The following is a 22,148-nucleotide window of genomic DNA, read 5'->3' on the forward strand; positions in this document are numbered from 1 at the left end:
AAGTGCTGCTTGTGTGAAACTGTATACAGACACACCCACTGACAAGGGAAAAGCCAAGTTAGCAATTTATGTATTATCTAGGAGGAATATAAGAGAAACATATCAGGAGAGGTGACAGGTCCTCTTCAACCCATTTCTGGCATCCACAGTAATAGTATAGGGGATGCTGGGTATTTGAATCAAAGCAGCCACCATAGTCCCAGGGTCTCCACTTGCAATACTCTGATCATGTGCATTTATTTTTGTCATGCCTTCCTAAAATCAAAAGTAGCCCCCCGGGGCCCAGTCCTTACCTGCCCTGTTTCTTTTCCATTGCCTAATGAAAGTTCCCAGACCTGTCATAGACTAACTTAGATAACTGAGTAGTGAATCTTCCATAGACTGCTGTACAGTATAATAACAGTCTATGGAACAGGTGTTCAAAGGATTGCATGTTCAAGCCCCTAGAGAGGCTAATAACTTAGTTAAACAAAATAAAAAAAGTTTTAAAAAATATTTTACAAAATGAAATCACTTCCTCTTCCTATATTTGAAACGAAAACAAATAAACAAAATGAATATAAAAAATTATACATCCCTGTGTCCAAAAATAACTGGTCTGCAAATACATAAAAACATTTTTCCCATATTGGCAGTGGCGTAACTAGGAATGGTCTGGCACCATGGCAAACTTTTGACATTCCCCGCAACCGACGCCGAAGACCCTGACTGATCGCCCCCATTCCCCCACACTCCTGCATGCACTATTATGCCCCATAGTGGCCCCTGCACACACTATTATTACCCTATAGTGACTCCTGCACATACTATTATTTCCCCTAGTGTCCCCTACACAAACATTATTACATCCCATAGTGGCCCCTGCACACGGTATTAAGCCCTATTGTGGACACCCATGTACAATTATTATACTCTGGGGTATTTTCAGACTTCAGAGAATAATAATCAGAGAGCCAGTAGAGGATACAAACTTAAAAAACACTGTTTCTTACCTATCCCTGGCACCAATGCGATCCCTGGTGATGTTGGCCATCTTCAATGACGTACGGGACGTCACGTGACCCTGGCCTGCATCACGACGCATAAGGATGCAGGCCCCAGGCGTGTGACATCAGGGACGTCACAGAAGTAGGCCTGAAGCCTGCCTGGAGCCCGGAGAGGTAAGTAACACTGTTTTTTATGTTCTCTTACCTCTTCTGGTCCTCCGATCATTATACTCGGGGGTCTGAAAAGACTACTGAGCATAATAATAGTGTTTGTGGGGCCCGTGAGATCACTTACCAATCCTCTGCTCCTGCTCACAGTGGCCTCCAGCTCTTTGGGCAGCCGTGGGGGGGAACCAGGGTCAGTATGTAAATAGGGCCCGTAACTGGCTGGAGTTACTCCAACCGGTAACAGCGTATTTAAAAAAAAAAAAAGAAAAAGAAGCAGAGGTAGCAGCTATCGCCAGGCCTCCTAATGTTGAGGGCCCTGTGGCAGCTGCTACCGCTGCTACTCCAGTAGTTACGCCCCTACATAATGGGAACTCCGTAGCGGGGAAAAAAATTGAATAGAGTCAAACCGTTTTTTCACCATTTTGCCTCCCATAAAAATGTGAATAAAAAGTGATAAAAACATCAGACATTTCCCAAAATTGTATAACTAAAAAGTACCATGATGCCATGAGTAAGGGAGGTACGCTCCCGAAATGCGTAGGCTGCTGGGAACTATGCCGATGAACACACATTTTAACTTCTAGCAATAAAAGCTATGTTTTATTATAACTAATCTGTGGTTTTGGAGGGATGTTGGAAAAACCTTTTTCTCTTGTTTGAATAACTAAATAATACATCTGGCCCTGCAAAAAAATGAAAGGCCTTATGTATCTGTGTACACAGAAATATAAAAAAAAGTTCCAGATTTTTTTTTTCACAAAGTTTAGGATTGTTTTTAAGATGTAAAACATAAAATAACTATATAAATTCTTCAATTGTATCCTTCTGAATTTGTTTTCCAGCTTCTCAATACATTACATAGACTATTAAATGGTACTATTACAAAATACAATTTGTACTAAAAGTATTAAGCCCTCATATGGCTCATAAATTTAGTGATTATGTGTTGTCATTTTTGTTTTTAATGTATTTAAACAAGTGAAAATTATCACTATTTTCATGATTATAGGGGCTGCCATCTTGCCTGAGCTTCTCCTTCATATTTAGTAATATGTCTTACATCATAGTCATTGCCAAAAGCAGCAATGGACAATAGATGACTCAGTGAGTTATATGGGAGCGTTTTCTAGACCCACTCCATGTAAGAAGGTGAAGTAGATGAGCTGTGATATCACCTATTGTCATTAGTGGATGTAAGAGGTGTTATCTTCTATTGTAATCCTGTCTGTTATGTAACAAGAGCAACCAACAGAATTGTCAAGTGTCAAGATATTATTAGATTTGATACTTTTTAAAAAATAGATATGGATATGTAAATTCTTTAAAATATCATCAAAAATTCTTAAAAATATGTTTAACATGAATACCTGGTATAAAGAAATAGGTCATTTTTTTCGCAATACATTCCCTTTAATCAGTGAATAAACATGTACTGTCAATTGGGAATCTGAAATGTGTGTAAAACACAAAGGATCTCTTTTCATTAACTGACATGTTATACATTTATAGCACTGTGGTATGAAATTTGTAGTATCTTAGGGCTCGTTCACACGGAGTAAATGCGGCGTTAACGCAGCGTAATCGCGCACCATAAAAAAACGCGGCGTACACGCGCCGTAAACGCGCCACAATGCGCGGCGTGTTTACTCCGTGTGAATGAGCCCTTAGACATGTATGGCATATCTTCAGGATAGGGCTCCCACATCTGGGATTTGCACCTATATCTAAAATCGGGGACCTTCAAATCCCTCTCCTATCAAGTGTTCTTGCTATTTGTGAATGCAGAGGTGGCTATATGAGTGTATCTCTCAGCTTACTTCTATGTGAATGTCAAATACAGCTCAGGGAGTCAGCAGGTCATATAAATCATTAGTAATGTGCTTAAAGTTACACTCATTATATTGTCTTAGTTGTCGCCTAACAGTGTCTTTCCTTCTCCTGCTTTCAGATTCTCCAATAAGTCATATGTTCAGAGTGTGACTTCTTTTTGAGCATGGGTTGCTGTGCAAATAGGAAGAGTTTTTTGAGAACTTCCATGTGCCCTCACATTCATCAAAGTATTTTCCCCTGTTCTTCTGACCTTCCTCTTCTGTAAAAAGCCTCCCTGTTCCTCTTCCACCTACGTATAATCTTCTCCCTTTAGCCTGCCTCTTTCACAGTCAGGGTACCATGCCCTCATTACCTTCCCCGGTGTTTGCAGCAGTTAGTGCAGATTTACAAGGACCACACATTTGGTGAAATCATCATCACTGTCTAAGCTCCTAGAAGGTCTATTTTAGTAATAGCTCTGCAGTGGGGGTTTTTAGAAACAGGAAATAAATGTGTACAGGAACTAGAACCTTCCAAAAGCCATAACATTTTTTTTTATTTTTCCATTCACAGAGCCTTTGAGGGCTTATTTTTTGTAGGACAAATTGTATTTCAGAATGGTACAATTTAATATTCTGTACAATGTACTGGGAGGGTGGAAATAATTCAAAATTGGGGCTGGGTAGAATTATAAAAAAACTGCACTTGCAACTGCAAATTTTGGATGGTCTTTGTTTTGTAAAAAATGCCGACTCACCTATTTTAATCCCCCCCTCCCACTATGGTGTTCACCATATGGGAAAATATATATTTTTTAAATATGTTTTTAGTTTGGGCATTTTTGGGCTTGTGGATACTTAATGTGGATATGTGTGAATTGTTTGTTGAATTTTATTTTTGATCGTATATATATATATATATATATATATATATATATATATATATATATTATAGTTTTATATTTTAGTTTTAAAACTTTTTTTTACTTTGATTTTGAACACTAGCCCTAGGATACCTACAGCAGCCTGTAATAGAACTATACTAATGACAGGACAGAGAGTCTACAATAGATCCCAGCTATCATGGGAACAGACCGCCATCCCGCATCTCATTGGATATTCTCAAGCATGGTGGTGTGCATAGCCAAGGCCTGTAAAGAGTGGACTCTGATCATAGGCATTGCTAAAGGTCTCAGGTCTTTTGTACTAGAGCAGAAACCCTGCAGCCATGGCCCCCACTCAGACAGGCGCCATATTTAAAGTGCTAACATCCACCATAATAGTACAGCGAATGTCAGCAAAGGGCTAAAATCTAGACCACTGATGAGAAATGTGAGTTCTGTAGCTAAAATCTCCAGTACCAATCTGATATCACCAGGGATAAAAAAGAAGCTTTTCAATTCATGCAATGCTCTTCTTAATAGCAATTGTGTTTTGCTCTCCACTACTCCTTGTTAAAAGTCCACTTCTTTCACTAAGGAGATCAATCTGTACTTAGGTGGAAACAGATCTTATCAAAGGATTTTTCAGGTAGCCCCACATGGTAGCAAAAAAAAAAAAAAAAAACTGCAGAAAAAAAACGCGACGGAAATGCAACATGTTTTTTATGCAATATTTTTCATTGTGATTTCGCAGAGGTGTCCTCTATAGACTTTCTGCTTCTATTACAACTATAGGGAAAACACCAGCATTTCCGCAAGACAGCATTGGGCTTCAGCCTAAAAAAAAAAATGCCTTTAAAATCCCTTTAAGCTGCAATGCTGTTCTAGGTTTACTGTACAACCAATGATAACTTATACCTACAAATAACATCCCTGACCAATACTGGCTGCAGCAGTTATGTCCGTTTTGAAAACCAAAAACCTCTTCTAACATGAAAGGGAACTGCAATGTACATAATCTGGGTTGGACCTTCTAGCAGAGGAAATGGTGTTGGGGAATTTTAAAAACTGAATTGGAGATGGAAAAGATAATGCAAGAAAGTAATTAGCTACATTTATTCCAGAAAGTAAAAAATACCAGTAAAATACCAATAAAAATACCAATGCAATGGATTTATAAGATGTCATGAGCATAGTACAAAATATTTATAGTGTTCTCTTTATATACATGGCAAGATTATAGTGATCTTTTCCTTTGTATAAATTATCGTACTGTACCACCCTTTACACCTGCATATCCAAAATGGTGAACAACAGCTGTCCCTTTGCTTTTCTGGTGCCTTCTATCCAGAAATTACCAGAACGGAAAGTGACTCAATGACTCAGAAACATCATTTAAGTCATAGTTACATCAAAAACATGTTCAAAGCATCATCAAAAACTCAATTCTTCACATTTACATTAGTAAGGAACATAAATAATCCTCAGCAGACTTTTCACCAATATAATACACAATAAAATATATGCACAAAACTGTACATTAGCCTATCCTGAGTGTGAACATACATCACTCAGGCGCTTCAAGCATGCTTTGTAGAGAGGGTGACAGACATACACATACATGTAAAAATCATGACTACCTTTTAGGATTGGCACTAGAACCCCTATATATATATATATGCTCCTATACAGTACAAAATGAACATTATACTTCTATATAAACTTTGACCATGTAGTGGTGGAGTGAGGCTGTAGAAACTGTTGTGTATAAGTGTAGGAAAATTACATGTATATAATATATAATATATATATACACTCACTGGCCACTTTATTAGGTACACCTGTCCAACTGCTCGTTAACACTTAATTTCTAATCAGCCAATCACATGGCGGCAACTCAGTGCATTTAGGCATGTAGACATGGTCAAGACAATCTCCTGCAGTTCAAACCGAGCATCAGTATGGGGAAGAAAGGTGATATGAGTGCCTTTGAACGTGGCATGGTTGTTGGTGCCAGAAGGGCTGGTCTGAGTATTTCAGAAACTGCTGATCTACTGGGATTTTCACACACAACCATCTCTAGGGTTTACAGAGAATGGTCCGAAAAAGAAAAAACATCCAGTGAGCGGCAGTTCTGTGGGCGGAAATGCGTTGTTGATGCCAGAGGTCAGAGGAGAATGGCCAGACTGGTTCGAGCTGATAGAAAGGCAACAGTGACTCAAATAGCCACCCGTTACAACCAAGGTAGCCAGAAGAGCATCTCTGAACGCACAGTACGTCGAACTTTGAGGCAGATGGGCTACAGCAGCAGAAGACCACACCGGGTGCCACTCCTTTCAGCTAAGAACAGGAAACTGAGGCTACAATTTGCACAAGCTCATCGAAATTGGACAATTGAAGATTGGAAAAACGTTGCCTGGTCTGATGAGTCTCGATTTCTGCTGCGACATTCGGGTGGTAGGGTCAGAATTTGGCATCAACAACATGAAAGCATGGATCCATCCTGCCTTGTATCAACGGTTCAGGCTGGTGGTGGTGGTGTCATGGTGTGGGGAATATTTTCTTGGCACTCTTTGGGCCCCTTGGTACCAATTGAGCATCGTTGCAACGCCAAAGCCTACCTGAGTATTGTTGCTGACCATGTCCATCCCTTTATGACCACAATGTACCCAACATCTGATGGCTACTTTCAGCAGGATAATGCGCCATGTCATAAAGCTGGAATCATCTCAGATTGGTTTCTTGAACATGACAATGAGTTCACTGTACTCCAATGGCCTCCACAGTCACCAGATCTCAATCCAATAGAGCATCTTTGGGATGTGGTGGAACGGGAGATTCGCATCATGGATGTGCAGCCGACAAATCTGCGGCAACTGTGTGATGCCATCATGTCAATATGGACCAAAATCTCTGAGAAATGCTTCCAGCACCTTGTTGAATCTATGCCACGAAGAATTGAGGCAGTTCTGAAGGCAAAAGGGGGTCCAACCCGTTACTAGCATGGTGTACCTAATAAAGTGGCTGGTGAGTGTATATATATATATATATATATATATATATATATATATATATATATATATATATATACATAAATACAGGGCCGGCGTCAGCGCACGGCATAGTCAGGCAAGTACCGGGGCCCACAGAGCCTCTGGGGGCCCCCCGGCACTTGCCTGTCACGATTTCAGCTCATCGGCGTCCGTCCGCCGATGAGCTGGAATACATACGCGATTAAAGCAGGAGCTGTGAGTTCAGCTCCTACTTTAAAGCTCCGGCCCGGCTTGCGTGTGTAGGCGCGATCATCACGCCTACACACGCAAGCCGGGCCGCAGCTAAGCAGGAGCTGAACTCACAGCTCCTGCATTAATCGCGTATGTGACTGGAGAGAGGAGCGTCGGGGGATCGATGGAAGGTGAGTGATGGAAGGTGAGTGTAAGTGTTTGTTTTGTATTAAATATAAAGGTGGAACATAATGAAGGGGTCCCATGAAACTGGGGGGCAAATGAAGGGGAGGGGGGGAACGGCATGACACTGGAGAACATGAAGGTGGTGGGGAGAGAACGGCATGAAACTGGGGACAGAGATGGAGGGGGCCCAATGAAACTGGGGGGCAAATGAAGGGGAGGGGGTACGGCATGACACTGGGGCAGATGAAGGGGTGGGGAGAGAACAGCATGACACTGGGGCAGAGACGGGGGACATGAAACTGTGGGCAGATGAAGGGAGAGAACGTGATGAAACTGGGGACAGAGATGGAGGGGGGACATGAAACTGGGGGCAAAGGAAGGGTGTATATGAAACTGGGGGAGAGATGGAGGGGGGGCATATAATTTACGGGTGACTGTAGGAGGATTGTACTTTGTGGGAGCACATGATAAATGAATGAGAATGGGTGGAATCAACAAAAGTGGGTGGAGCCAAATTTGCACATTTTGCTCCTCTTTCTTCTCTTTAAAAATTGGGAGGTATGGCGTTGGTGACGCCACACTCCTGCATGACGTCATTTGCTTCATCTGCGACGCACAGTGTCTCGACTCCCCCCGCCTCCTTTACAAGGGGGCCCACTGAGGCTCTGTCGCCCAAGGGCCCATAAAAACCTGGAGCCGGCCCTGCATATATATAATATATATATATGCAGGGCCGGCTCCAGGTTTTTATGGGCCCTTGGGCGCCAGATGTAATGTATATTTACATTACTGTAACTAAATAATTAATAAAGATTTTTTTGCATGTTATAGAAACATATACCGTATATATATATAAATTGTAAACTGTATACTTAGAATTATTCAATCTCAGTTAGAAAGACAAGATATTTAATTTCAAAGTTTGTTTCCTTTTGTACTTTTAATATTTTAACCACAAACCTATCTAACACCGAATATTTTTTAATAATCTAAGACTCTATGTTGTAAAGATGTATTATAAGTGATGTTTGAGAAAGTATGCATGGATTTTCATTACGACCTCTTTTTGTGCTGAATTAAAGCACCTCTTTCTCAGCTTTTTTCATTTACCAAGTACATCCCGAAGAGACCTTACTGAACATTTAACCTAGAAGAGAACCATTACAAAGGAAAATGAAAATAAAGTGAAAAGCTTTGTATACACATAATATATGCACCATTTAAGAGCAGCTTTCATTGTCCAATAAATACACAACTCTCTTACCTATCCTGCAGAGACGTATAGCATCTAATAGCTGAGCTCCTGCAAGCTGAATTCTTACAGTGGGGACATCAATAGCAGCATTAATTGGATCTCCTGCTGTTCCTCTGCAAAGTTGTGAGCTTTTGCATTCTGTGCCATCCATTCCCAGTCTGGGGACTAGACAGTGTACAAAATGTATCTGGGACCGTTTTAGCAAATTCATCAGAGCATCCTGGGGCAAACAAGGGAAGCAGAAATCAAATTGTGTAAGATCATTTCTGCTAAGACGTGTTCTCCTGACATCGACAACACATTAAACAAGCTTGTATTTCTTTTTTTTACATATGCTGCACTTTCCCTAGATTATACAATGAGAACTTCAATGCAGATGTACAACTTTTATGTAGACAGGCAGTAAAATGTATAAAAGAAAACATAAAAAGAAAACATTATCTTAAGGGTAAGGAAAGAAGCCATAAATGTAGCATAATAAAGTCTTTCTGGGTCTTAAATCAGCTGATAACATCTAAGTCCAGTATCCTTCTTCTATAGTACTTTATTATACATGTCATAGGGCCTAAAGTTACCCTGAAACATTAAAAACAGTGTAGAAAGCAAGTATTGTAACTAATAGAAAATCATAAAATATAACCTAAATACGTTGGGAGTCCTGTCCATACTAGTTTACAATTTGCTGTGGATACATATGGCAACTAGACAAGAAATAATAGTTTTCAGAAACTGTAATGTGTGTTGATTCTTATCTTGGAAGATAAATGGGCAGAATTTCTAGAGGTTTGTTAATTTCATCAGATGGGAAAATCGATTAACTGGGTTCGAGATCTTTGGTAGACAGGGTATTACTTATTACCATATTCAGCCAGATTAAAGAGATATTTTATTCTTTATCATTGGCATTGCTTATAGAATAAAATAAGGGACTATGCATGGAATTAGCCCCAACACTGGTTTAATCCATTAGTTAATATCTCCTTCCACAAATGTAAAAGAGTGACAGCTGTAGTGCTGTATCTCAGCAGATCTGTCCATACACATGTAAGATCACCCATGTAGAACATGTGTACTGATGTCAGGGAGTAAGAAAACGCCTTAAGCAGAGTGCTTTTGCAGGCGTATGGAGACTTAAAAGTCATTTTTGCTCCACTGTGGGATTCTGGGGAATATGCAACTCTGTTTTCCAGGATGTAATTAGGAAAACAATGCGTCTGCTCTTTGCCTCTAGGACAGTCCCCTTAAACATCAGGCATTGCTTTTTCAGAAAGCCTAATACCATGATGTGGGTTTATTGGCTAACTAGTATGTCTATTCCAAAAGGAACAGACTTCCCAGCTGTGGACAGCACTTTTTTTATCTGGTAAGTCTTCATATGCCTGCAAACGCACTCTCTTTAAGGAGTTTTATTAGTCCCTGACCCTGGTCTATAGTCTCTCACCCAGCCTAAATAGTTTCCCTATGCTGTGCTGATGAGATCCAAACAGATCGAAACAGCGCTGTCCACAGCTGGGAAGTTTGTTCCTTTTGGAATAGACATACTAGTTTGGCAATAATCCCACTTCATGGTATTAGGCTTTCTGAAAAAGCAATGCCTGATGTTTAAGGGGGCTGTCCTTGAGGCAGCGAAAAGAGGCATTGTTTTCCTAATTACATCCTGAAAAACAAATTTCATGTGTACTGATGGGAGAGGAAGGAAAGCTGTTATTCCTATCCTCATACACATTACATGTTGGGAGGTCCCCATACACATTAAATGGGCAGCTAACTTTGTTGAAATTGGTTCCATCGACAGTCATCAAATGTGTATGTCTATATCTTAAGTCTTTAGGATATCTAAAAAATGAAAAGCAGACTATTAAAATGACTTGTGCCAAATGTAATAAAAGGTGCACATCTCGTAATAAATTTGGCACAGTTAGAATTGTCAACCAGTCAATAAAGGAAATCTACATTTGCTATGAGCAGGTGTAGTTTTTCAGCAAAACCTGCCTCATTTTTAAGCTTTCTTCTTCTATATACGGCCTCTGAGATTCTTTCTACATTTTTATTACATAACCCAAAGATGTGAAGTTTACATGAACAATTCAGATCCACAAGCTTGGCTGCCAACTTTGATTTTCTTGCAGGGGATGTTGACAAAAGAAAGAGTTTGGTTAGCAAGGCTCCAAGGACAACCACATAGACTGAAGAATGCAAAGTAACCTCATTGATGCTGGAGCCTTGTTAATATGCAATATGCTCAGTAGTGATTCTGTTAATATTAATCCAGTGTAAATGATTGTGGAAATATGCATTTCATTTCAAATTGCTTTCAAGACTCTGTCCTAAGCCTTAATAAATATTGTGGTTTCTTCAAGTCATTACCAATATGAAAATGAGAAAAAGGCAAATAACTAAACCTTGTATAAATGAAGCTTGATATACAGCTCAAAATCAGTTCAGTCCGGTTTTATTCTCGATTGTCGTGATTAAATTCATCAACATTAGGATATAAGAAATTACAGAAAAGCTAATATTTCCCCCCTTGTCTATGGGTCAGTAGAAGATTCTTTATCGCTCAGTACTCATGGCTAATATATTTCTTGTGAAAATATTTAATACAAACATTAAATCGAACCTTTCAACATTAATACAGCAGTGCCAGGCATGATGAAAACAGCACTGTGTATTTTAGTCAGCCTTGATGGAAGTGCCATGAGCGTGGAGTTTGGCATTTTCATGAGCTGGAGACTCCATCTTCCATTGATCTATAGCTTTCTGCCTACTTACAGTAATAAGGAGAAAGCTGTCATGTAGTGGCAGGTAGGCAAGGGGAGCCTGACTCCAAATTCACAATACTTGCAGCCAGGATTTGTTAGTTTAGCCATCTTTCCACAGAAAACATTCAGCTGCAGTCTGTGTGTCTTACACTACTATATGCTGAGGCTCGGTTCACATCTGGGCTCGGTATTCCATTTGGGGCGTCTCCTTGGGGAACCCCTGAATGGAATACCGAACGCATTAAAAAGCAATGAGCAATGAAAACACATGGACCCCAAAGACTATAATAAGGTCCGTGTGTTTTCTGCACAGTGTCCGTACGAATCATGCCGAGAGAAAAGTGCTGCTTGAAGTACTTTTCTCTCTGCATGATTCATGCAGACAGCATGCAAAAAACACATGCTTTCATTGCTCACCGCTTTTTAATGTGTTCGGTATTCTGTTTGGGGAGGTCCCCAAAAGTACTCCCCAAACGGAATACCGAACGCAGATTTGAATCGGGCCTGACAGATTTTTTTTTAAGCAGAACATAAATAATATTGTTTTCAATTCACCATGTAAAAGGCTAAATGTGTTATTATAAGAAATAGCCCAAATAGCCTAAAGAAATGTATGCTCTTGTCAATGGAGTGTCCAGCTGCCTGACCTATTTTTACTATAGAAGTGAGTGAATTACATATCAAATTGTGCCAGGAACCCTTTTAAACATTGTAATATGGCCCATATGGCTTAGAATGCCAACTATGAAGGTAATAGCAAATAAGGGAATATAAAAAAAAACCTCACAGATCTAAGTATTAATTAGTAGTCACGTTTAACAAGAAAATCTAAAATGTCCGTGGCACTTTAATCCATCTAGCTGTTGTCTTTAGGATATTTTTGGGAATATATGGTTACGTTACTCATTCCTCATAGACCATGTCTGGTATTTCTGTTTAGCACAACTCACACAAGTTTGAGTGAGCACAAAACATATGTAACTAGACATATAGCGATGAATTCATCAAGAATGGCATTTCATACATTAGTCTTGAAACCCTGTGTGCTGGAGAAGAGTTGTACCTAAATCTTCTGCCCTCTGTGCCACAGAAACTCAAATCAATGCCCACTAGGAGCTGCCATACATTATTAAGTTATATTTTATGTCCCTTTCTAATGCAAATTATAGTAAAGCTGCTGAGCCTCAGAGCTCATGACCTTCTCATACTAAGCCCCAGACAAACACACCAAACAACTGGCATGTGGGCCACAAAAATCCAAAAAGTCACAATTTTTGGCACAAAATTGTCCAGGGAACTTACACATTCTCTGTTGTAAATACCATTAACTTTTGTTTCTCCTGATTAATGGATACTCACCGTTTGTAGCTTGATCTGGGCACAAACGGACTTTCTCTTTACAGCGGCAAAACTGCTAGCAAAAGTCTTCCTCACACAGCTAACTCTTTGCATGGCCTGCTGAGACTTTCCTTCCATTCCAGCAACAGAGCGACAAATCAATGGGAACTTAGTCCGAGGCAAAAACAAGTCCTTTAGGTAGTCACTGGAAGTCAAGTGGAAAAAAACAAGGTTACAAGTTTTCACTAAATAATACAAAATTATAGACTACACAGGACTATAGTATGGAAATATTCAATATAGAGTATGGTAGATTATTTTTAACTAACTTTGTACCATTATTATTATTATTATCATCATTAATAAGAAGAAGAAGAAGAAGAAGAAGAATACATTTTATTTATAGCGCTAACATATTCCGCAGCACAAATAGGGAGAAAGCTCAACTGGAACAATAATACAAGTATGTGCTATAAGGTTGACAGGATTTAAAGGGGCTCTATCAGCAAAATCATGCTGCTAGAGCCCCACATATGTGTGAATAGCCCTTAAAAAGGCTATTCAGGCACCGTAAAAGTTATATTAAACTACCCCCCATTTTAAAATAATAACCATTCATGGTGTGTCTTCATCTTCATCTTCATCTTCATCCCCGCCTCTTTTTCCTCCGATGTCCTCCGGTCCCATCTTCCTCCAGCGCTCGCGAACGGACAGTGATAGCCTGGGCGCATGCGCAGTAGCCGTAATAGAAGCCGCATGCTACTGCGCATGTGCCCAGGCCGTTTTTTAATATCAGTGTCTGCGAGCGAGCGCCGGGGAGGACGGGACCGGAGGACATCGGAGGAAGAAGAGGCGTGGAAGAAGATGAAGACACATCCTGAATGCCCGCCCAGCGTGCACGATCCGTAAGTAGAGCACATTCTTTTTTAGGTTATTTTTTTAAAACTGGGGGGGGGTAGTTTAATATAACATTTACGGTGCCTGAATAGCCTTTTTAAAGGCTATTCACGCATATGTGGGGCTCTATCAGCATGATTTTGCTGATAGAGCCCCTTTAAGTTGGTTATGGCTGAAGGAATTGACTTTTTACCCTGCTTGAACTGGAATTCTCTATAGTATGATAAAGAAGCATTATATGCATTTGATCTCATTTTCTATAGTGGGGACAGAATAAGGGGCCTTCATTTACAAACTCAAGGAAGGAATATGCAAATCTGTCTCCCAAGATGTAAATAGGGAGACAGTGCCTCTGTTATACTGCCCTCTATAGGAAGGGCTGTCCGTAGCTGAGAAACTAGATAAAAATCCCACACTAAGCAGTAAAGGCTTCTGGGAAAGTCGGGCATGATGTTCAGGGTGCTTCCTATAGAGGGCAGCATAATAGAGGAACTGTCTCCCTGTTTACATCTTGGGAGACAGATTTGCATATTCCTCCCATGACACCTTACAGTGGAGCGACTATGGCTGTATAAGTCTCCACACACCTAATAGGTGTTCTCTCGCTAAGGAGTGACATTATCCCCATTACCAACTCAAGACATTCTTTTATGCCTATGCATCACCATTCATATATCCATGATAAATAGAAGCCTTCTATACAGTTTCATATGATATTTTGTTCTAGTGACACTTACTTTTACCTTGGAAACTTTTAGGACGTTTTAATGTGAATTACAGTCACTCCTTACAAAGCCTGATTTTTTTCTTTCCTTTCAAATACAATATGACAGGTAATGGAATCAAGAAAAATCAATAGGGAGCAGTGCTCCAGACATCCCTGTATACCATGGAAAGCCTAAGAGCAAATGACTAAAATAACAATTGCAATGAGATCTGTGCTAATGTGGCTGACACATTGTGCCAGGCTCATATAAAGCAGTCTCTAAAGCCTCTGCTAATCTTCCTCTTTGCTTCCACACACAGGAATTAAAGACATTAGTGCAATAAATGAACAAAACTCAAATCGTCTCGACCTATTTCATGGCAGGTTATATCGACTGGAGGTGTAAAGAGCATAATGTTCTGATTACATTTCAATTGGAATCCATGTACCCAGACTACCCATAAAGCGAGAAATGTCAGCTGACTCAAAGGAAGTTTAATATGGAGACGGACAAAATGCAATCTTTTGTTAACCTAGACTCATGTTTTCTATAGTTCTATGGATATAAATGTAATATACAATAAGGAATATTAATAAATAATATGATGGAATAACAGCTATAGACTTTGGTCTGGTGAGTATATCTTAGGTATCTGAAACCACTGGGCCAATGTGCTCTAAAATAAATACAGCTTATGAGAATAGCAGATACATAAAGCAAAGACGGCATCACTTATCACCTGCAATGGCGCTGTGTGGAGTAGTCATGATTACAATTGGTAAGTTATAGACTTAATTTTAGGGAGCTCTTCACCAGGCTAGAAGCTGCCTTTTAGTTGGCATCAAACATGTGGATTTAGGATCCTACGCGGTTTAATTCATCAATAAGAAAGCACAATATATAGTGAGCAATTCAGGAACGTTTCAAGGATGTATTTGCAGTAGGTTCTTTATATATAATACTGTGCAAAAGTTTAGGCAGTTTTTAGCTGTGGAAAAATGCTACAAAGTAAGAAAGCTTTTGAAAATAGAATTGTTAATAGTTAGAGATGAGCGAACAGTGTTCTATCGAACACATGTTCGATCGGATATCAGGCTGTTCGATGTGTTTGATTCGAATCGAACATCACGTGGCAAACTCCAAAAAAATTTGATTCCCCTCCCACCTTCCCTGGTGCTTTTTTTGCACCAATAACTGCGCAGGGGAGGTGGGACAGGAACTACGACACCGGAGGCATCGAAAAAAATCGGAAAAAGTCATTGGCTGCCAAAATCAGGTGACCTCCATTTTAGACGAATAGTGGATTTCAAATCCGGGTCATATGAGAATGTGAACTTTGTGACTAAGAGACAGGGATAGCTGTACAGGCAGGGATAGTTAGGGATAACCTTTATTTAGGTAGGAATGTTATTAAAAATAACTTTTTGGGGCTCTATCGGGTGTGTAATTGTGATTTTTGTGACATAAACTTTTTCCCATAGGAATGCATTGGACAGCGCTGATTGGCCAGAGTACGGAATTGGACCAATCAGCGCTGGCTCTGCTGGAGGAGGCGGAGTCTAAGATCGCTCCACACCAGTCTCCATTCAGGTCCGACCTTAGACTCCGCCTCCTCCGGCAGAGCCAGCGCTGATTGGCCGAAGGCTGGCCAATGCATTCCTATGGGAATGCAGAGACTTAGTAGTGCTGAGCCAGTTCTGCTCAACTACACCGTGTGCCGGTCAGCCCATCTGATATAGCAGAGCCGAGTGTGCACACTCGGCTCTGCTACATCAGATGTAGCAGAGCCGAGTGTGCACATCTGATGTAGCCCATCTGATATAGCAGAGCCGAGTGTGCACACTCGGCTCTGCTATATCAGATGGGCTGACCGGCACATCAGATGTAGCAGAGCCGAGTGTGGATATAGGAATCCATAGGAATGCATTGGCCAGCGCTGATTGGTCAGAGTACGGAATTCGACCAATCAGCACTGGCTCTACTGGAGGAGGCAGAGTCTAAGATCGCTCCACACCAGTCTCCATTCAGGTCCGACCTTAGACTCCGCCTCCTCCGGCAGAGCCAGCGCTGATTGGCCGAAGGCTGGCCAATGCATTCCTATGGGAATGCAGAGACTTAGTAGTGCTGAGCCAGTTCTGCTCAACTACACCGTGTGCCGGTCAGCCCATCTGATATAGCAGAGCCGAGTGTGCACACTCGGCTCTGCTACATCAGATGTAGCAGAGCCGAGTGTGCACATCTGATGTAGCCCATCTGATATAGCAGAGCCGAGTGTGCACACTCGGCTCTGCTATATCAGATGGGCTGACCGACACATCAGATGTAGCAGAGCCGAGTGTGGATATAGGAATCCATAGGAATGCATTGGCCAGCGCTGATTGGTCAGAGTACGGAATTCGACCAATCAGCACTGTCTCTACTGGAGGAGGCAGAGTCTAAGATCGCTCCACACCAGTCTCCATTCAGGTCCGACCTTAGACTCCGCCTCCTCCGGCAGAGCCAGCGCTGATTGGCCGAAGGCTGGCCAATGCATTCCTATGGGAATGCAGAGACTTAGTAGTGCTGAGCCAGTTCTGCTCAACTACACCGTGTGCCGGTCAGCCCATCTGATATAGCAGAGCCGAGTGTGCACACTCGGCTCTGCTACATCAGATGTAGCAGAGCCGAGTGTGCACATCTGATGTAGCCCATCTGATATAGCAGAGCCGAGTGTGCACACTCGGCTCTGCTATATCAGATGGGCTGACCGACACATCAGATGTAGCAGAGCCGAGTGTGGATATAGGAATCCATAGGAATGCATTGGCCAGCGCTGATTGGTCAGAGTACGGAATTCGACCAATCAGCACTGTCTCTACTGGAGGAGGCAGAGTCTAAGATCGCTCCACACCAGTCTCCATTCAGGTCCGACCTTAGATTCCGCCTCCTCCGGCAGAGCCAGCGCTGATTGGCCGAAGGCTGGCCAATGCATTCCTATGGGAATGCAGAGACTTAGTAGTGCTGAGCCAGTTCTGCTCAACTACACCATGTGCCGGTCAGCCCATCTGATATAGCAGAGCCAAGTGTGCACATTCGGCTCTGCTACATCAGATGTAGCAGAGCCGAGTGTGCACATCTGATGTAGCCCATCTGATATAGCAGAGCCGAGTGTGCACACTCGGCTCTGCTACATCAGATGTAGCAGAGCCGAGTGTGCACATCTGATGTAGCCCATCTGATATAGCAGAGCCAAGTGTGCACACTCGGCTCTGCTATATCAGATGGGCTGACCGGCACATCAGATGTAGAAGAGCCGAGTGTGGATATAGGAATCCATAGGAATGCATTGGCCAGCGCTGATTGGCCAGAGTACGGAATTCGACCAATCAGCACTGGCTCTGCTGGAGGAGGCGGAGTCTAAGATCGCTCCACACCAGTCTCCATTCAGGTCCGACCTTAGACTCCGCCTCCTCCGGCAGAGCCAGCGCTGATTGGTCGAATTCTGTACTGCTGTGCACACTCGGCTCTGCTATATCAGATGGGCTGACCGGTACACAGTGTAGTTGAGCAGAACTGGCTCAGCACTGCTAAGTCTCTGCATTCCCATAGGAATGCATTGGCCAGCCTTCGGCCAATCAGCGCTGGCTCTGCCGGAGGAGGCGGAGTCTAAGGTCGGACCTGAATGGAGACTGGTGTGGAGCGATCTTAGACTCCGCCTCCTCCAGCAGAGCCAGCGCTGATTGGTCGAATTCCGTACTCTGGCCATTCAGCGCTGTCCAATGCATTCCTATAGGAAAAAGTTAGCTTGCAAAAATCGCAAGCTGACAGGGATTTCCATGAAATAAAGTGACTTTTATGCCCCCAGACATGCTTCCCCTGCTGTCCCAGTGTCATTCCAGGGTGTTGGTATCATTTCCTGGGGTGTCATAGTGGACTTGGTGACCCTCCAGACACGGATTTGGGTTTCCCCCTTAACGAGTATATGTTCCCCATAGACTATAATGGGGTTCGAAACCCTTTTGAACACTCGAACAGTGAGCGGATGTTCGAATCGAATTTCGAACCTCGAACATTTTAGTGTTCGCTCATCTCTATTAATAGTTTATGTCAATTAATAAAAGGAAATGAATGGACAAAAGAGAAATCTGAATACAATCAGTATTTGGTGTGATCACCCTTTGCCTCAATTGCATCAATTCTCCAATAGGTAGACTTGTATACAGGCTTTGAAAGAGGTTGTTCCAAACATCTTGGAGAATTAATCAAAGATGAATGTGGATGTAAGCTTGCTCAAATCCTTCTGTCTCTTTCTGTAATCCCAGACAGACTCGATAATGTTGAGTGAGGGCTCTGTGGGTCTATATCAAAGTATGGTCACACAATCTATTGATTTCATATATTGATTTCATTTAGATTTCTCTTATGTCAATTCAATTTATTTTGTTAATTTTCAAAAATAAACTATCAACACAACAATTTTTGGAAAGATTGTTGCTTTGCAGCAATTTTATTACTCTCCCTAAAACTTTATAAAACTTTGCATTGAAGTGAAATTTCAAACCAGAAAAAAACTAAGAAAGGAGCAAAGCAAGAGTATGCAATTGATAGAGTCTGACTGAAAGGAGAGAACTAGAAGTAGCTACTTAAGGCTCAGCTGCCTCCAATGTCTACTGGAAAGCAGCTCAAACAAAGAAGAGAGTGTTGGATCGATTACTGTCTAATATAACCATTGGCTGATTTTATGTTGTCTCCTGTACAGAACAGTGAAGGACAGTGACCACATACCCAACTATAGTAGCCTGAATCATGCCCCAATGTCACATCTCTTTAGGCAGGCTTATGACACAACCTGGTCACATTGTCTTAAATTTCCTTAGACTAAGCTAACATTTCTTATCTTAAGCTAACCTTTTTTCTCTATTCTTAAAAACCTGACGCCACCATTTAGATACCCTGCACTCCATGTACTTATTATCTTTATATTCCCATATAGAAGCTGGTGACTAGGTTATACAGCTTCAGTTATATGACCTTATTTATTAAAGGATGGCTGGACCAATGTAGCAAACAAGCCTTCTTACCTCTTGCGTTCCCATATTTCCTCATAGATTGTAAAATCTCACAAGTAGGGCCCTCACTCCTATTGTTTGATATATACATTTTTTTGTCATATTGTCACATATTGTCTGTGTCATGTACCCTCAGATTTGTATAGTGCAGTGGAATATGTTGATGCTATATAAATAAAATTATTATTATTCCCTAACTTACAGTCACCGGACACTAGAATCTAAGACTCTATAGTCTAGGAACTGGAGCACAGAATTAAAAGAGACTGCTGTACCGGACAAGTAAATGCAAGAGACTAAGGTACTAAACCACAGAAGGCAAGGAATTATATCAGTATAAAAGTAAAACCTGCATAGCAATCTTGGTTTGTAGCAGAAAAGCACAGATCAGGAAAAGAGGGAGTATTTTTCTTGCTTTTTCTGTCCAGCTTACTGCTGAAATAGATCAAGCAGGGCGGGGGAAATCAATGGTAAATCCCTGAACTTCAACAGTTAAATAACATGTCAAACTGATTTCCTGTGAAGAAAAATAGTTTTGCGAAGTTATAATTTAAAAGATTGAAGGAACTCCAATCTAATTTCTTAGGAGGGTCCTTCACCTTTATAAAGTTTCATATTCCCCGCAGTACAGTACATTAACAACTACAGTACATATAGTATGATAATGCTGAGTGACCGGAGCGCCATAAGATTTCTATCTAGTGTAAATGTGTTACACAGCAGGATATTCCATTAGGCACTCAGCATTACCATGAGAACATCAGTAGAACATCATTTAGCTACCTACATTTTAGACTGCTGCAGAACCTGAACAGCATTTTCTGCAGATAAGTTTAGTTTGGCTTTGTTGATCCAGTTGGAAGCATCATATCGCACAGGATCTTTACCCAAGTGGTGGAGGATCTCAAACTGGAGAGGTTGTTCACACCTTCGAAGGGGTGCATGATCTGAAAAACACATCAGTTATTCCTACATAGATATTGGACTTCAAGCACTCATACACATTTTTTACTAAAATACTTAAAAGTTGGAATCTTGAATTTTCCAGATCTAATGTTGGCCACTGACATAAATATTATATGATAACGATTTTTTTTTTTTTTATTATTGGAACACCTGTCAGGATTAAGTTAAGACAAGACCATACATGAAATGCTATTTCCCAAGAAGTTCTGAGTTAGTATAACAAAGGCTACACTTCAGGGTAGATCCTGGGAGCGGGAGGAGGTGCCTAGGTCTGTCCTGGAATACTGAGAGTCTGGTGAGACTGTACTGTGCAACTTTGTTTTGTTCACGTGGTTGGTAGTAAGGCACACGTATTTTTTTTTTTACTATTTAGTTAGAGCTCGGACGAGAAGGTTTTCTTTGCCGTTTTCCCTGAAGTTAAGGCTGTATTTTATTTTTGCTTATTTTAATTAGTTACTTTTTTTCAGTTTTTCCAAATAAACCTGTTTGCACCAGACATCATGTCCCTGTCTCTGACTAGTTGGGTCCGCCCCTTTGCTGCTACTGAGCTGCCTTTCCTACAAATATATATATATATATATATATATATATATATATATATATATATATCTCAATAAGTGAAATTGTTACATGTGATTAGATGTGTGATACACAGGTAAAAAAGTGAAATATTGAATATGAATGTACAGACATATTGAAAAGATGTGAATTATAGACATGTTGATTATTTTACTTTATCCTCACCTTGCTTATCTTCCCCTTTAAGTTCATAGTATGAGCACAAGCGATTGATAACATTATCATCCGTAGAGCCTTGGATGAGAACTTCCTCATCCAGAATCCACAGTAGACCTTTCTTTTCTTCCATTTGATTGCTGGCTTGCAAATTTATCTATATAGATAGAGAATAGATGAAAAATACGGATCTTTTTAACTAAGATCTAATATTGTCATTATTTTAGTTAAAAGATCCCATCTACTGCCAGGAAGATCCTTTTAGCAATGTAAAAGTGGGAAATACCTAAAAGCTCCAAATACAATACAAATGTCAACTTGAGAATATTAAAACTGACACAGATAATAGTTTCCTGACTATAAAAGTTTACAGGCTGTAAAGAGTATTGAACTGTAGATAAAGAACATTTGAGATAATCAAGTATAAAAATGTCATCAATGAAAAGACATTACATAAAGATCACTTGTAAAATGTAACAGTGAACACAAACCATTGGCTTATTGGAAGTTAAACTGAAATCCCTAGTCGAGCAGTCATTGTACAGCGCAGTTTATTGTACGGAAGAGGAATTTTGGGTCACAAGGGCCCATGTTTAACTACTATCCAACATTCTGTAGACAAACCAGAGGTCAATCAACTGAGCATGAAGCATTAAAAGGATAACTAGTTGCCTGCCCATGTTCTGTCTCTTTCTGCCGCTCCAGTCATCATCACAATAAGTATGGTGGCAGGCCTAGCGGGGATGCCCACAACATTTTGGATATCAGGCTGTGTATATAAAGTGAACTTAAAGTCTGAACCTGTTTCCTAACTATTCTCCAATGTACCACATTCTGATTCCTCCTTACCACTGTTATCAACCCTCAGTTCATTTCACTACCCCCTTGTCAATCTCATGACCCTGCATACTTGGTTGTGCCAGTTTTCTGACCCTTGGCTCATCCCACTATATGCTCACATTTTCTCCTCCTTCAGGGACCCCATTTTCTTTGCTATTCCCTCTGGTGGATTTCTAGTGACTTTACCTGTGCCAATGCCCCTTGTAACCATACCTCCAACAATTCCCATTGTTCAACTCCTGCTAGACCTTAACCAGGGAACACTTACTGGATCAAATAGGAGCACCTGAGTCTTGGATCCAGTTGAGTCCCTCAACCATAACAATTTGTGAAAAATACGTGGGTGC

At 40.9% G+C, this 22,148-nt stretch overlaps 1 protein-coding gene across 1 annotated transcript in view; it reads right to left on the bottom strand.

Moving 5' to 3' along the window:
- The window catches only part of MYO18B (myosin XVIIIB), a 456,489-nt gene that overhangs the window by 265,843 nt on the left and 168,498 nt on the right, over positions 1–22,148 (bottom strand). The window contains exons 18-21 of the mRNA XM_075276574.1: positions 20,971–21,118; positions 20,048–20,207; positions 12,630–12,813; positions 8,518–8,728 (exon numbers count right to left, since the gene is read on the bottom strand). Of these exons, the coding sequence (XP_075132675.1) occupies positions 8,518–8,728; positions 12,630–12,813; positions 20,048–20,207; positions 20,971–21,118 (703 nt within the window). The remainder of the gene's footprint in view (positions 1–8,517; positions 8,729–12,629; positions 12,814–20,047; positions 20,208–20,970; positions 21,119–22,148) is intronic.

This window comes from Leptodactylus fuscus, chromosome 1, assembly GCF_031893055.1.
Source record: "Leptodactylus fuscus isolate aLepFus1 chromosome 1, aLepFus1.hap2, whole genome shotgun sequence".
Lineage (NCBI taxonomy): Eukaryota > Metazoa > Chordata > Amphibia > Anura > Leptodactylidae > Leptodactylus > Leptodactylus fuscus.